Here is a 17,144-nt window from a genome sequence, read left to right as displayed (position 1 = left end):
AATAATTTTTAAATCGCTAAATTGCCGCCAATTTCATCTTAACTGAACTGTCAAGTTAAACTGACACTGACAGGGCTGGGCATTCATGTTAATGGCAAGCAGTTAACGATAATAAAAGTTTGATAATATTAGAAAATTGCAATTTACTATATAGGTTAATATATGAAAAGAATAATACTAAAGTTTAGGACAAAGCCTTGTTTATGAAAATTAGATTATAATTGAAATGGCAAGTAGAAAACGAGAAGAACAAAAATAAATTTGTCATTTTTAAGTAAAGAAAATTTTTTTTTTTAATAACCAGGAATCACCGTATCAATTATTTTATTAAAGTTTTATTCGTACTATATTGTCCAATTCCAAAAAATGGCGCAAGACCTTATGGTAAGTTTGGACATAATATTTTAAGTATATTTTCACTATCAAACACATGTTTAAAGTAACATATTTAAATTTATTTCAGAGTCAGTTTTATGGATGTTTCAATTTACCTTTACATGAAAGGATAATGGAGTTAAGTAGAATTATAGAGGTAGCAAGCCCTAACAAGGATTTACAGACATTATTCCCTCAACTTGTTAATAATATTTTTGCATCTTCATTGAATAATGGTTGGGGATTGAATTCAGTGACATATGATGGAAACAGAAATTTATTTGAAATTCTTATAAGTTTCTTGGAACCTCAGGGGCCTATGTTTCAATTGTGCTACAAATTATTATCAGATCCTCAATTGAAGTATAATCTTCCACTTAATATTCTACCTGTAAGTGAATTATTTACTAAATATTTTGTTATTTTCAAGCTTTTATGTCTAAACTGGTATTGCTGATGTCCATGGGTGTCGTTGAACACCTCGGTGTTCCCGCTGCTCGGTTGCCCCCTTCCGTTATAAAAAAAAAACTTTTTTATTTCTTTTCAGCTAGATTTACAAGTGACATTAGAAAGAGGTCGCTGTCCACAATTTTATGCTGATTTGTTGACTGTTGATCCTCAGTCATTGAAATTAAATGTTGTTGGTTTGTCACTTAGTATCCTTTCTATTTAATGAGTATATAAACATCTAGCAAAGTATGAATCCACAATAGTTTAAAATATATATAAATGCAGCAATGAATGATATATATAATATCTATCTATTCTATTTCTAGATATAGTGACTAGGTTAAACGGTTACCTAACTACTTTTGTATTCACATTATTTTTTTGTTTTAATAAGACTTATGTTTAAGGTAGGGCAGGGTTATGTCTTATAAAAAAGTTTTATGAATTCCTTATAATTTCCTTAATTTATCTATCAGATCCATTTGATTATTACATATTTAATTTTGCTTTATATTTAATAAGTAATAATCATAATAAAACATCCTGGGAAAATTGGAACAGTGTTTACTTTGCACTGGCATGTGACTATCTAACACATTTCTTGCCAACTGATCCAAATGTGCCTGTATTGCCCCATATACCACACTATATGGGCAAGGTGCCAATGGCAGCCCCACTGCAGACTGCAAACAGGTGAGTATTTAAAATTCTATCTTGATAATCCACCTTTCTCTTAGAAACATAAATGTTCATACTACTTCACAGCTAAATACAAAGTAATTATGTATATTCCTGCTTTAAATCAATACAAAAAGTATAGATTTCAGATTGTTTCTTAAATTTAATTTTTATTATTATCAATTTGATGAGTTATTTTTATGTGGTGTATTTATTAAATATCCTTATCCCTTCTTTTGTCCTAACTCTATACCAATCTTTTAACATCTTTTTAAATGCTGTATATCAATTTTCAGACCTCTAGGCTCACCATCATTGCTTCTTATACCAGATTTGTCAGGTATTAGCAACCAACATGCATCCGCTCAAACACAATCCAGGAATGAGGTGTGGCGCTCAGAAACTGTCCTACAGGTTTTCATTGATATTTGGATGAGTATTGAACAATATAGTAATGGAAATATTGATGTAAGTCATACAAATTATTGGAGCCTATTTCATTTCGTTTTATTGATTTAATTTAACACCCTTTTTTTTATTTGGTTTCAGAACTTTCAACAAAATTATCCAGTTCTGACCTCTAGTCCTGAAAGAGTGAGAACAGTTCGCGTTCTTGTGAAGCACATTCATTCATTTTCAGCTAAATATCTATCAGATCTAGCGACTCGTTCGTCGGCATTAAGAAAATACGCACGACAAATCATGTGTGCAAGAGCATACCATTATGTGAAGCATTTAGTAACAACATGGCCTTTAGATGCATCATTTAGATTAGTTATAGAATTATGGTTAAGTTTAATTCAACCATGGAGGTATATGGATAGTGCAATCACTCAGGAAAGGTACTATTAGCTACTCACAATACACATTTTGGAAGCAGACCAGTAAACCGGCTCACAGTTTAGCTCCATTTGTACCTGTATGCAGTTATGTTTTGCATTTCCGTGAGTGACAAGGTTGCTTGCAGCTTGTTTATGTGTTGTGATGAACCATGAGCTGTTGATTAAATTGTTGAGTCACAGCTCAGTCAGTTCTGATCTTCAAGTATCTGTGGCTTGATATTTTGAAACAATACAGAGCTGATTTTTACATGTCTACTTAATACATTTGTACATTAAATGAAGCATATTAATTCGTAATTTAAAATTCACCAAATGCAATTAATATTTTAGGTTCCCCAGAGCACAACCACTTCAAGAGGAAGGTAACTCCAATACTCTAGATGCAAGCTACACCCAGTTCATAGCAGAGAATTTCCCAACATATACATGTATTTTCCAAATGGTTTTACCCAGATTTATGAGGCTCGATTTGACAACATATAAAAATGCTGTAATGTTGTTCCGTTTGGGAAAGGTGAGAAATATACATATCTCCCGAAACATACTTTAAAATAGTTCAGGAGACATTCCCCATCAATTTCTTGAAAAATCGTTTTTTTTTCAAAAAGGAATTTGAATTTTTGTTTTATATATTTATTATGTAATTGCTTTTGAATTGGTAAAAATAATATATGCTTAAATTTTTTCTAGGTATTTTCTCAACAACATCTTATACCAATTTTATGGAATCTAGAAAAAGCGATGACGGATAATACCTCAAGTCTACAAAACAGTCCAGACAATAGTTATAATAATATTTCTGCTGAACACAGGTACCTTGAATTTCGATTTATTCATTATACTTTCCAAAGAGTACGGAATTTAAAAAACAAACCGTCGTCAAACAGTTTATAAGAGAGTGGATAAGAGGTTGTGTTTATAGAGGTTTGATTTGATTAATATTTTGTTAAAAAATAAGTAATTTTAGAAGTTCCATTGTTAATAAAAATATGTATATTTATTTTTCAGTTACACGTATAACGGCATTTCATTGAGTAAATGGGTTGCCATCGCTAAGCAATCAATTTCTGAATTAAATGTGACAGCTAATTTTGAATATTGTCCTATTTGGTCCGAAAATAAGAAATCATATATGATGGAGTTTATAAAGAAAATTCATACAGCAAAATTAATTGCCGAGAAGAATGTTGAAGAATTCAATAAGAGGATAAATCAACATCAACAAGGTAAAAACGAAACTGTAGAAACGTTAAGGCTATGTAAGGCTATGGCTATATGGTACCAAATGATCAATATTATGTATTATACTAACTAGCTGTCGACCGCGGTTTTGTTCGCGCGAAATGAAGAAAAAAATTATTTAGCAGCCTATGTGTTCTTTCATACTATGCTCCACATCTATGCTAAATTTCAGCCAGATCCAGCCGTTCCGGATACCGAGATACCTTCAAACAAACTTCCATCCATTCAAACATTCGCATTTATAATATTAGTAAAAAGTGCTAAAAATAATTAAAGTATTTTGAGTCATAGCGAATTAATTTTCACTACAGCATATTGGGCCCATCGTAATGTCCGTCGAGATCCGATCGCAGTGTTAGTGGTCAAGCCAACTATATTGCCTCGTATGTAAACTGCAGAAAACATAAGATACATGATACGGACCAACAAATCATTTGGATATCGTGAATTATTTTTATTTGCTGTTGTTCTTGGTATATAAAAATCTGTTTAAATATTTATTGATTGATACTTTCAGGTTTTTGGGCAACTGTAAAGCACTGGCTGCTTATAGTGAATAAAGATGAAGATGAATTACTTATTGAAGAAATGAAGAAGGTTCCGGATTATCTTAATAACTGTATACATTATTTTTGTAATATTTTTGGGGTTAGTATTAAGAATTTATGTTATTTTCTGCCTTTTTAGTGGCCAGTATATAATACTAGCTGTCGCCCAAGACTTTCCGCGCAGAATTAAAAAAATACTTCAGCGAGATCCATGTAGCCTTTCTGGAGATACCTTCAAACAAACATACATCTATCCAAAAAATTATAATATTAGTAAGATTGTTCTGTATTTTTCAGGTAAATGATAATATGTTATTATCACTAGAAACAGGAATAGAAGATGTTTCCCAAGAGGATGTATCATTTGATAATTCATCCAATTTTGCACTGTCTATAACTAATAAGGTACAGAAGCTTAGTAAATTCTCCACTTTTCTTAAATAACAATTGGATAAATGTGTATGATTTTTGTTTTTTAGTTGAGAAGCAAACCTACGTCTATAAATTATATGGGAGATCCAGATTTAATGCCAATCACAAGCTATGAAAATACCATATTAGTGAGGATGTTTTATCAAATCGCAGCAAGATTAAATGAAATCGTACGTATTCAGTTATTGACATTATTTTGTATTTTAAATTAAATGTTGAAAGTATATGTTTTTTTTTAATTTTAGTATGGAGACGAGTTCTGTGCATTCTGGAATCGAAATGATTTATGTGGTTACGTGGCACGTGAAATACTGCAGAAGCCATGTACGATTCAAACTTATGTGCGGGATGCCAGCAATCGGAACAACGTTATCCGCCAGGAATTGCCTGCTCGCCTCTCGCTGCGTCGTCTCGGCTCACACGTCTGCATCGTGTGGCTCACTATCGGATACTTACTGTTCCTATTGTTCTCAAACAGTGTCATCTTATATGTTATGTTCATATTTATAATGTGGAGCGTCTACATATTAATTAAAGCGTCTTTGAAAATGTTAAAAATTATGAAAGATAAGTAAAATTGGTATTTTTACATATATATATATTTTTTAATTCTTCCGATCCGATATTGTGTAACGAAAAAAACGAATGAAGAGACAACCTTTTATTATTATTTAGCAATATTTCTTAAGCGTAAGTTTGGGCACTATATTCATGGAGGCGAGCTCCTGGAAGAGCAGTTTGCAGGCGTAGGGCATCTCTACGGCGGAGACTGCGGCGGAAGAGCGGCAGGCGTGGCACCAGGCGCGGCTCGCCAGTCGCCCGCACGCGCCGCAGATGTCCGCGCTGAACGCGTCCGACGCCAGCATCAGACGCTCCATTAGCAACATACTGAAACAAATAAGTATTTTTCAAAGTTTTAATATTAGAATAACCAACTGCAGCTCTAATATTTTTCGATAAACAATAGCGCCATCTATTTTTACTTACACTAATATTTTTTGTCTTTTTTTAAATTACAAACAAGAATAATAAACAAACAAAATGATCTTTCTTATAAATGAAAATGATGAATTAATCTTGTATGTCACCTGGCGCCGTATCCAATGAGGCAATCTCGTTCCATCTCTCCCAGACGCAGGCCGCCGTCACGCGACCTACCCTCAGTGGGCTGGCGCGTGAGCACCGCGCGTGGGCCGCGGGCGCGTGCGTGCATCTTGTCTTGCACCATGTGCTTTAGCTTCTGATAATAAACCTAAATAATATGTTTCAATATGTAGTCTCAACAATTAACTTTAAATTAGTATAGTTTTTTGTTATTAATAATCAAAATTGATAAGATTACAAAAATGCACTATATACTATAGTCATATTTGCCAGTCAGAACAATGTTTTAAATTCAGCTGAACAAATTAAAAGAAAAACCTTACCGGTCCTGAATAAATATAAGCTTCTAAAGGCTCGCCTGTAATTCCCGAATAAAATATATCTTTGCCATGATAATTGTAGCCATGTTTTTCTAGTTCATTGCATACATCTCGAACTTTGGATCCACCAAATGCTGTGCCTAAAGATGAATAAATTATATTATCATTCATGTACTGAATAGTTTCTTAATATAAATGTTTTCACATATCATGGCGTCTCTCTCTTAACTTCAAGTGAATCATTGCACAGAACACAAGGGCACTGTACCGATAACCTTGTGCCGCCAAAATATTCGAAAAAACTACATGTGTACACTTACCATAGTGGAATTTTCCTTCCATTAATCCTGCTTTTCCCGCAAGCAATTCGATAGTTTTACCGACTGTCATACGCGATGGAAAGCCGTGAGGGTTCATAATCATATCGGGACATATCCCTCTGTCATTAAATGGCATATCTTCTTGTTGAACTATTAATCCAGTAACACCTTTTTGACCATGTCTAGAACTGAACTTATCTCCTATCTCAGGGATTCTAGTTTGTCTAAGTAATATTTTAATAAGAAATGCATCCTCTGCATTTGCGGAAACCATAACTCTCTCTATGTAAGACTCTACCGGACCTTTATATGTAACTGGAACTTCTTTGTATTCAATTTGTTGTTGCTGCTGTCCTTGTGCAATAGGATTTATTGTAGCCGGAGGCATTTGTTTATTTATCAAGACTTGTCGATTCTCAACCATTTCTCCAGGTGCAGCGATTCCATCAGAATCAAGGATATCGTGTGCTTTTATAACTTTCCCTGTTGTGGCATCTTTTGAAGGGCCTAATATTCTATCAGATGTTTGATTGCTATATCTTTTCATGGTTGTTTTAGCACTTTTGTAGACAAGGCAGCGTCCGTAGCCTCGATCTATCGAAGCCCTGTTCAGGATAAGAGCATCCTCGATATCATAGCCGCTGTAACTCATGACGGCGACGGTGGCATTCTGTCCGGCGGGCAACTTGTCAAAGTTTGTCAACTCTATAGTCTTTGTTTTTACCATTGGACACTGAGGATATACCAAGTTGTACATCAAAGTATCAATTCTATTCTTTTGGTTATATCCAATTGTACCTGCAAATAACGATTTTCATAATGGAATGTCATACAAGATGTGTTTTAACCTTCAATGTGTTTAAAAGTAACTTACCCATAGCTTGTTTCCCCATAGCACATTGGTATGTATTCCTCGGGCTCTGATTGTGGTGTGGGTAAGGTACCAGGCCTGCACACACTCCTAATATTGTAAACGGCTCTATCTCAAGGTGCGTAGTGACGTATGGATCTATTTCCGCCTCAACTGTTGCTATGTGACTGTCGTTTTCTTCGTTCACATCCAAATATTCAATAAGGCCATCATTTAAGAAATCTTGGAATTTTCTTATACCTCTATTGAGTTCATTTATGTGTACTTGTTGGACGAGAGGGTTGCCCTTTTCCACTATTATGTACGGACGACACAATCTTCCGCCGTCGCTGCATATGTAAACTGTTCTTTGGTTATGATTTGGATAAATTGACACAAACGATGAAATGAGACCACGTCGTCTGAACATTCGGAATATCTTGATGAGTTTCTTGTACTGTCGCGTAACTCCCAAAATATTACCTGAAAAAAAAAAGATAAAGTTCAAGAAATTAATAAATCACAGCTACATATAATGTTAACCAAGACCATTACCATTAAGAAACACAATATAAACTGCAGGATGGTTAATTTCTTCTCCTCCCAGGAGCCTCACATCTTCGACGCCGGAATTACATGCTAGTCGTGAGATAGGTTCCTCTGAGCTATCGGTGGTAATATGCGTCATCAGGGCAAGGTTCTTTACGAGACCACAGCCTTCGCCTTCCGGAGTGTCCGAGGGGCAGAGCATTCCCCACTGCGAAGGCTGCAGTGATCGCGGACCTGACACTTTCCTGGTCTTCTCAAACTGAGAATTGACTCTGGTCATCATGCCTAAAGCTGATATGTAGCTCAAACGACTGAGCACCTGTGTTACACCGTGTCGTTCCATCTTAAATCTTTTTATGGTCCAATTTCCCTATAATACAAAACAACATTATTCCACAAAACACTCAAACAATTTATAATTGATTTGATTTTTTTTATCTAAACACTTACAGACGATATTGCCGTAAACAAGCCATTTGCAATCAAATCCGGTCTCATGTGCTTTACGACATCGAATGGCGCTGCCTTTACTTTTGGTATAATTTTATCAGCTATAGATTTCAGTTCCCAATTGAATCTTTTAAAAAGATCTTCAAACATTAAGGACAACAAAGAACCAGCTAATTCCAGCCTCTTGTTACCGTAGTAGTCTGGGTCATCTATAGCGGATTTGTTGTTCTCTGCCTCGATAACTCTTTTCACCATTATAGCCAGATAAATAGCTTTTACATAAAAATTGAAGTTCTCAACTGTTACATGAGCCAGAATAGTGGTTGCAAGTAGATCTCTCGCTTCATCAATAGGCGTTCTTGCTTTTGTATTTGCAGTCTGAAACCTGTATATATACTTTTATAATTTATTTATTAACTAAAACAAGAGATTATAAAAATAAACTTGACTTTTAGAAGATAAAGAAATCAATAATACAAGAAAAACAAAGCTTAAGCTACTTGTTAGATTGTTCTGTTGGCGTAGCTGTTTATTTTTATTTTGAGTTAACTTATAAAAATATCTAAATAATGTCATGTATAGGCTTCTTATTATGTTATAACATATGTCTATATATCATATAGGTTTTAGTACTTTTTAACTCACCTTTTCACCTTCAATTTACTTCCTATATATGCAAGAGCTTGGTTCTGAGTAAATATTTTTAGATTATGGCATTCCATAATGCAAGGTGCCATCTTCTTCGCAATAGCATCATCTGAGCCTACAAGTTGCATAATTTCTTGATCGGTACATATCCCCATTGCCTTGAATGCAACTGCTATTGGTATATCCTGTAATAATACTTTGATTAATTTTATTATGTGCTAGCAGTCTTTCCCAGCTTGCCCGCATTTATATATATCATTTTTTTTTTAATATCAAATTTAGTCTGTTACTCAGGGACAATGCAATGTAGACATAAATCATTCCTCTTTCTAACATTAAAATGTAAATGTGGATGTGCCTAGTAAAGGAAAAGCCCTTACATCAGACAGTGCATTATGTCTCATAACATATTTGCCATTCTTTACAATAACGTTTGTTCTTGTCTTCTTTTCATGTGTAGAACTTGTCACTTGACATTGTATAGCACCTTTAAATTCATCCACAATCATTCTGTTTTTGGACAATTGCTCTTGGATCAAAATGACTTTTTCTTGTCCTAAAAATATTAAAATTAAATATAAATTAAGTTTTATAAAATGATAAAGCTTGTAACAAATAATCATAATATTTTTTTAATCATACCTCTAATAATAAAGTAACCACCAGGATCATGAGGACATTCATTGAGTTGTGCTAACTCAAAATCTGATTTATTTGTTAACACACAATTTGAGGACCTCAACATTAATGGCATTCTAAAAGCAAAAATTACCATTAAAAAAATAAAATTATATGCACTCTAAAATAGTTTTTTTATATTGGTACTGTAACTTGCTAAATTTGAGGTGTGCCTTAAACATATTTTTAGAATAAAACATCACTTGAATTGTGATTTACAGATTTCTTCACTAACTACTATTAATTATTATACATACCTTCCAATTAGTTGTTTATTCTTAATTACTCTCTGGTTTCCCCTTATGTATTCAATATCCACTGTAATTGGGGCAGAGTATGTCATATCTCTTAAACGGCATTCATGTGGTGTGGCTGCTTTAGTTACATTAAAACCTTCTTCTAAATCTGGAGTTCCTACATATGCATTCAAATATTTTATATAGAACAAGGGATCAGCGTCACAGAATACTTTTTCATTGGCCTGTACAATCTTTTTTATCTCAACATTGATGAAATAATTAAATGAATCAATGTGCTGTTTCACTAACCCTTTTACTTGCAGAAATGAAGGGACAAGTTTCCATTTATCCTGAAAAATTAAAAAGTTTAAGTAATGCAGAGCAATTCACCATTCAGGAGTTTACTTTTTCCCCCATCCACATCACATCACTTTCCTATTACTGTAGTACCTAAGGCGACGATAATGGGTATTAAATATATAGTACCTCTAGCGCTTTTATCGGTTCTCGCAGACCTTTAGTATTCTCCCATTCAATATTTTTTTTATTTACTTCAGCCATTTTTTCGTCCATAATTCTACTAAATAGACTATTTAAACTAGGAGGTAATTGTGCATCTTTAGTTTAATTCAAAGCAACTGCAAAAGTAGAGAGAGCAAAATTGTACAACTTGAAAGAAATAATTTTTGCTGTTATAATTTATTCTTTTGAACATGTGAAAAGTATTAAAATGTTTACTTTGACAGATGACAGCTGACACTGACATTCGTTCGTCGCTTATAAGCTCTTTGGATTATTTGCTCTTCGACACAATTTTTTGTGCTTAGAAAAACACAAAATCGTTTACTTAATTTTTGAAAACAAACTAGAACTTTTTTATAGAGATAACTACAGTCTTCCATTATTATACAGCATATTTCTTACGCGGTTCTTTCTATAACACCATAAGTCTTATTTATTCTTTGCTGTCTTAGTGTGTGAAATAGAAAAAATGTCTATCTATCTGTCAAATCTGTGTAGATAATTTCTCTCCGGTTTATTTTTATTTTATGATTAAGTTTAAGCTATTTTGTGATTATAACAAATTCAACGTTGATATGAGAGAGATTTTAGAAATATTTATTTAATGTTATGCCGAAAGTGGCATCAAATCTACCAAAATGGTGTATGAAACTGTACCTAGGACAGTTCGGATTATTTTGTTAGGTGAGCCAGGAGTCGGTAAAACTTCGTTGATTCTGTCTTTGGTAACAGAAGAGTTTACAGAACATGTACCTCCAAAGGCGGAAGAGATCACTATACCTGCAGACGTAACCCCCGAACAAGTTCCCACGAACATCGTTGATGTGTGTCGTAAGTATTCAGTTATAATCGAATGTTTTATATCTAGTCAGGTTAAAAAACAAACTTTATTTTTATTCCAGTCGCCGAACAATCTATCGAACAAGTGGCAGAAGAAATAGAAAAAGCCCATGTTATATGTATTGTATTTTCTGTTGATAAACAAGAAACACTTGATAAAATAGCAACATACTGGCTCCCATTTGTAAGAGATAACTGTCCTGACGACTGTAGGAAACCTGTAATTTTGGTGGGAAATAAAATAGACCTCATTGATTACTCAGTGATAGATGTAAGTTAATTTAATATTCTTTAATATAAAATTAAATAAATAAGTTTCAGATCATAACAATGACAATCATAATTTATTTGTGATTACTGAGGCTTTGTGCAATTATAATATAACACAATACTGAAAACATGTCTCTGTAGGTTTGAACTATTATTTGTGTCACTTTGAAAGTGAAATAATATTAAAATTTAAGATTTAAAAACCCTTTTATTTATAAAAGAAGGGAAACAAAAAAAGGCAAGAACAATGAGGTGATCATCTGCAACACTCAAGTAGATGTGTTGCTGGCTTTACAATGTGATTTAAATTATGTATTTCAGAATATTTGGGATATTGCAGAAGAATATCCAGAAGTGGATAGGTGTATAGAGTGTTCTGCCAAAACATTAACAAACGTTTCTGAAATGTTTTATAACGCACAAAAAGCAGTGTTACATCCAATTGGACCTATTTATTCTATTGAAGAACAAGAGGTATTTATATAAAATATATTATATTACAATATTAGTAAGATATGTTGGTTGGATTTTGTTAGAGAACACAAATGCTTGCCTGTATTGTTTTGAATGTTTTTATTTTCAGTTAACTGAAAGGTGTAAAAAAGCATTATCAAGAATATTTAAAATTTGTGATTTGGATGGTGATGGACTACTTGATGACTATGAAATAACTGTATTTCAAAAGAAATGCTTTGACACTCCTTTACAATTGCAGGTTTGTTTACAGTTTTGTAATTTAAACAAATGTGTATTCATTATCATCAGCGCACTATACTTCCCCACTGAGGGGCTTGGAGCCTACCCTAAGTCAGGGGTGATTAGGCCATAGCCAGCCATGCTGGCCCAGTGGTTGACTTAACTCATATCTTTGAATTTTTTAGATATGTGCAGGTTGCATAACAATGTTTTCCTCCACCGTATGTATGTTGGATCATTTGAAGTGTGTTCATTAATAAAATTAAAGCATTATACTTGTAAAAGAAAAAAACTGTGGATGTAATTCATTATGAAAAAAAAGTTTGTATCTCCAAATTACATTTCTTTTAGGTTTTAGATGAAGTAAAATCTGTTATTGCACAAAATATAGCTGGTGGTATAGAAAATGAGTGCATCACAATGAAAGGATTTATTTTCTTGCACTGCCTGTTTATACAAAGAGGAAGGAATGAAACAACATGGACTGTTTTGCGAAAATTTGGTTATGACGAAGGTTTAGAGTTAACACACAGTTATCTGTATGCAAAGTAAGTTACGATAAATATATAACAAAAGTTTATAACATACTAACATACAAAAAAAACATATGTTTATATTTTATTTCAAAGCATTTTCGAAATGTGAAGTATTTTAAATGGTTACTTAAATTTGTGTTATTGAAACCATTTTATTATCATCATGCCTTATACCATTAGCTTAGCATTTTATTTAATAACTTTTTTATTTAGCCTTTTGTCCAAAGTTTTTTCATTAACTATAAAAATATTTGGTTTCAGCATAAAAGTACCAGTTGGATGTACCACGGAACTGTCATACAAGGGTCAACAGTTTCTGACGCAATTATTTGAAAAGTATGACAGGGACAAAGATGGAATGCTTAACCCAACAGAACTAAAGAATGTGTTCTCTTGTTGTCCTCGGGTACCATGGCATAATTTACGATATACAGTCCCCACAAATGACAAGGTATTTAATTCTCTTATTTATTAGTCAACCTCTATTTTCTTAACAGACAATAGTTTTTTTGCATGATACTTACACATTTCTAGAAACATTGTAAAAATTGTGTACTCTGTAACTTTTTTTTTTGCAGGGCTTTTTAACACTTCAAGGTTGGATGTGTAGATGGACTCTAATGACTTTATTAGACTTGCAAAACACATGCGCCTATTTAGCTTACCTCGGCTACAACTTCCTTGAAAATGAGTCACAAAAAACTGCTATACATAGTAAGTAAATAACTATTAGATAATATTGAATTACATAACAACATACAATTGAAATTAGTACAATTACTATTATTAAAAACTTATTAGCTCAACTGACTGTATTATGACTCCTTGACCTCTTATGTTATATTTAATGCTTACTATTCCCCAGTTTGGAAAAAATACGAAACTAATAATACTTTAATGCATAACAGAGAAAAAGATATGACAGTATTATTTGATGTGCGCAGTAACCCGCGAGAAGAAGGTGGACCTGGCGAAAAAGCAATCGAGCCGCAACGTGTACCAGTGCCATGTGATCGGCCCGCGTGCCTGCGGCAAGACCTCCATCTGCAGGAGCTTCCTCGGTATTGCGCATAAGGTATGGAAAAAACTTATCTTTGACAAGTTATCAGTATTTGTGATTAACTATTGACAATGAAAAGGTGAAGTGCTACGTATTTTATAAGATTTGTTGGTTCGTGCAGAAGATAAAGGCGCACGCGGGCGGGGGTGGGGGCGGTGGGGGCGAGCGCGGCGACGGGCAGGGCGGCGAGTGGTGCATCAGCACGGTGGCGGTGTACGGCCAGGAGAAGTACCTGGCGCTGCGCGAGATCCCCATCGCGCGCGCCTCCGACCCCCTGCAGCCGCACGAGGTCAACTGCGACGTCGCCTGCCTCGTCTACGACCTCGCCGCGCCGCGATCCTTCGAGTACATCGCCAGGATATACATTGTCAGTTTACTCAAACTTAACACAGCCTGGGGTAGCTTAAGTTGTATACAGTGCAGTTTACATACACGCCCGGCCCAACTTTGACGTTAATTTCAATGGCAGAATAAATTGTATATTCTAGTGTGTATTTTGGCCAGGAATAACAACGATCGTAGAATATAATATTTATTTTTCGTATGAGAATAAAAGGTCCTGAAAGACCTGCCTCGAATGTTGTCAAAGGCAGACAACATATGAAAAGATTATTATTGTTCCGATGTTGAATTATATATATTAAACAAATGTGATTGCAGAAGTATTTTGCGGAGAGTCACATCCCAGTGCTGATAGTGGGTACGAAGGGCGAGGCGGCGGGCGCGCGGCAAGAGTACATTCTGCAGCCCGACGTCTTCTGTGCCAAGTACCAGCTGCTGCCGCCGCAGCTTTTCCACGTCGGCGAGAACAAGAATGACATTTTCGTCAAACTCGCTACAATGGCCGCCTTTCCGTAAGTATGACACAGTCCAACATTAATTAGATGATTCTCCTAAATTAAAACTTAATGAAAAATTTGAACCTGTGACTTGTATTTTAAAATTCGTGCCCTAAATATAGAATCAACTTGTTAAATCAACTGAGTAAGGGAAGATTAATCTTCTGTAATTTATATTTGTAAGGCTTTATTGTTACTGATAATCAATATTTTGAAATTACAACAATTTTATCAATTACTTTGGTCAGTCAATTTCAAGCTGCATGGATTTTGTTCAGCAAACACAGGTTGGTGAAAGTTAATATGCATCTCTAGTAAGTCCTCACAAAATTACAGGCCTGTTTTATTTTTAGCAGCAAACAGTCTATTAATAATAAATATTATAAATTATCAATGATTTATTGGGTATAGTTCACTTACTAAGAAACCGAACTGAGCTGAGTAATTGTCAAAATTTTCTTAGAATAAATTTTTACGGGCCTGATATATTGTGAGAGATGTTATATATCCCCTTAAGTTTAATTATTAAAACAAGTCGATTTAGTTTGACATCAATTAAAATATTATGCATATGAGAGATAATGGTGTAGAGTATTCGAAATAAAGTTAGGTCTACTATGCGTAAGCTATCACTTTTGACTAGTTAATGTTATGCAAACTTTTTCTGTAATTTCTCAATTTTAATCGTGGTGTCAGCAGACACCTGAAGCAGTTCGCGCGGCTAGCGGGCGACAACTCATGCTGGTGGAAGGCGGGCGTGGGTGTAGCAGCGGCCACCATCATGGGCCTGCTCCTCATCAGGATGCTAAGCTTCCAAAGACGATAGATTTCAATTCATTCGTACAAAGATACTGCCTGCCTCACGTAGTATTGTATTTAAGTAGAATAAATACGTTTCTTTGTTAATAACACCGTATAATAATTATTTTACCAAAGAAATGGTATTCCACACATATAGTATTTTATTTTCAATATGTAAATAAAAAAATTGAGTTGTTTGACCGACTTTTATTCTCATATACTGCAGAAATAAAATTCATTATTGAGAACAAATTTTTACGTTCACGAATTTAACAACAAGAAAACTATCATAAATCCTCTAACATAGATATTTCAATCTTTTTGGAAACAAATGAAATTAAATATATCATTTATTTTGTTTATATTCTACAGTTTTAAAAGAAAAATTGTGAAATGCTTACTACAATATCTGAGTAATGAATTCTGGTTATTAGCACAGTTACATTTAATTTTAATGAAATAAAACATCTACATACATATTCACAAATTTATTACACATAAATTGAACTATTTTAAAAGTACATATAGAAAAATGCAAACAAAAGGATGTTTTATACTACCGGTACATGAAACATGGTCAATTTGAATTTCACAATACTTAGTTTTTATATATAATCGTTTACCATCCTAATTTACACAATATATGATCTTTATTAATCTGATAACAATAATCTTTCTTACGCTCTATAAAATAAAAGCTTAACTTGTAGACTAAGACCCTTTGTACACAAGGCAACGTAAATCTTTCAAATCCGGCGATTGTAGTCATTTAGCGACTCAAGGCAATAAGTGGCTGGCTACACAGCGCCCGCGAAAGCGATAAGCCAGTCTACTTCAGCGTAGAGGCGAGTATAAGCGTCGACAATTGCTACGCCGACGGCGTGCTACGAGACAGTTACGGATAACTACATCGGGGACTCCGGGGCCACTGGAACAACAAGCTGGCCGCACAGAAATAAACGATCTCAGTCTGATTGTGGCGTCGAACGTAGAGGAAAACATAGAGGCAGCGAAATCGATTGGAACGGTCATGAGCCGCGGTACCAATCCCATTGGTAAAAGTTGATCTTCACAATCTATAAGGGTTAAGCTCGAATCTCGTTTAAAGCCGCAGCAATTAGAGTTAGAACAAGCCGAGGCCGAATAAAAACAAGCTAAGGCCGAGTTAGATCAAGCTAATGCTGCCGACAAACATAATGTATGTGTGACGGCAGCCATAATATTCTACACACATGTAACTCGATTCTTTTCTAGACTACCCGAAATAACAGTAAGATCGTGGGCTTTTACCCCCTCTTTTTAGACCTTCCGATCGAATAGACAACTTAAGTTATTGTGTAGGAAGGGCCTAGTTTTGAATATTTACATTGCCTTATATACGTTGGGCCTTCATAGAAAAAAATTAAACAGTAAAAGATTCTATTCAGTGTTTTCTGTGTATATTAATACACAAGTTAATATGGTTGATATTAAAATATACCATACGATATATTTAGTAGACATCAATGGTACATAATATGTACTACATTTTACAGGTTCATTTATAAGAATCTTGTCATTTGATCACCTATGGAATAAGTTGTGAGAATCCTACAACAATCAGTCAAACCATTGAAAACTTAATGTTAATACTAATTCTATCTGTAGCATTAATACGGCCTCTGCCTGTCTCTGCCACTGCAAAAATAAAAACAAATATTAGTATATGGATTTCTGGGAGTTATAAATTTTTTTGATTAATTTTATCTATAAAAAAATGAATTGTATATGTCACTTACCCGCCGTCACCCCGCATGGCTCCGCCGCCGGGCGGGCCGCCGCGCTCGCCGCCACCGCTGCCGCTGCCTCCGTAGCG

General features: G+C 34.4%; 3 protein-coding genes and 1 long non-coding RNA gene across 6 annotated transcripts; 2 read left to right on the top strand and 2 right to left on the bottom strand.

Moving 5' to 3' along the window:
- Window positions 1-4: 4 nt before the first annotated feature.
- On the top strand, window positions 5-5,130 carry LOC106128484 (sphingomyelin phosphodiesterase 4; the record flags this gene model as incomplete). Its single annotated transcript, XM_013326887.1, has 14 exons — window positions 5-384; window positions 464-766; window positions 923-1,031; window positions 1,302-1,518; window positions 1,800-1,971; window positions 2,053-2,345; window positions 2,676-2,859; window positions 3,036-3,157; window positions 3,354-3,571; window positions 3,899-3,970; window positions 4,105-4,235; window positions 4,433-4,540; window positions 4,615-4,737; window positions 4,813-5,130. Coding segments are annotated over exons 1-14 (2,388 nt in total), but the record flags the coding sequence as incomplete, so codon positions are not given.
- An 83-nt stretch (window positions 5,131-5,213) lies between these two features.
- Window positions 5,214-10,463, bottom strand: RpIII128 (RNA polymerase III subunit RpIII128). The gene is made up of 12 exons (XM_013326886.1): window positions 10,212-10,463; window positions 9,744-10,075; window positions 9,451-9,563; window positions 9,189-9,364; window positions 8,806-8,993; window positions 8,161-8,545; window positions 7,717-8,080; window positions 7,186-7,644; window positions 6,312-7,109; window positions 5,995-6,131; window positions 5,656-5,819; window positions 5,214-5,455 (listed from the first exon to the last, which is right to left on the bottom strand). Exons 1-12 carry the CDS (start codon window positions 10,296-10,298, stop codon window positions 5,239-5,241), a joined length of 3,420 nt encoding a protein of 1,139 aa, XP_013182340.1. The 5' UTR covers window positions 10,299-10,463; the 3' UTR covers window positions 5,214-5,238.
- A 258-nt stretch (window positions 10,464-10,721) lies between these two features.
- Window positions 10,722-15,486, top strand: Miro (mitochondrial Rho GTPase). Of its 3 annotated transcripts, XM_013326862.1 has the most exons (12): window positions 10,722-11,078; window positions 11,150-11,358; window positions 11,679-11,831; window positions 11,941-12,072; window positions 12,405-12,601; window positions 12,851-13,040; window positions 13,168-13,303; window positions 13,534-13,664; window positions 13,771-14,016; window positions 14,310-14,503; window positions 14,737-14,775; window positions 15,185-15,486. In XM_013326862.1, the coding sequence occupies exons 1-12, from the start codon at window positions 10,886-10,888 to the stop codon at window positions 15,312-15,314; spliced, it is 1,950 nt and encodes a 649-aa protein (XP_013182316.1). In that variant the 5' UTR covers window positions 10,722-10,885; the 3' UTR covers window positions 15,315-15,486. The 3 variants fall into 3 exon arrangements, with proteins under 3 accessions (XP_013182316.1, XP_013182318.1, XP_013182317.1); XM_013326864.1 differs by lacking the exon at window positions 14,737-14,775 and having other exon boundaries at window positions 15,188-15,486; XM_013326863.1 differs by lacking the exon at window positions 14,737-14,775.
- Window positions 15,487-15,762: 276 nt separating this feature from the next.
- Window positions 15,763-17,129, bottom strand: LOC106128468 (uncharacterized). The gene is made up of 2 exons (XR_001228451.1): window positions 17,068-17,129; window positions 15,763-16,966 (listed from the first exon to the last, which is right to left on the bottom strand). It is a non-coding gene; the product is annotated as an uncharacterized LOC106128468 (long non-coding RNA).
- Window positions 17,130-17,144: the final 15 nt, after the last annotated feature.

Source organism: Papilio xuthus, unplaced genomic scaffold, assembly GCF_000836235.2.
Source record: "Papilio xuthus unplaced genomic scaffold, Pxut_1.1 DF828780.1, whole genome shotgun sequence".
Lineage (NCBI taxonomy): Eukaryota > Metazoa > Arthropoda > Insecta > Lepidoptera > Papilionidae > Papilio > Papilio xuthus.
The sequence above is the reverse complement of the archived record's forward strand: the minus strand, read 5'-3'. Positions and strand labels throughout refer to the sequence as shown.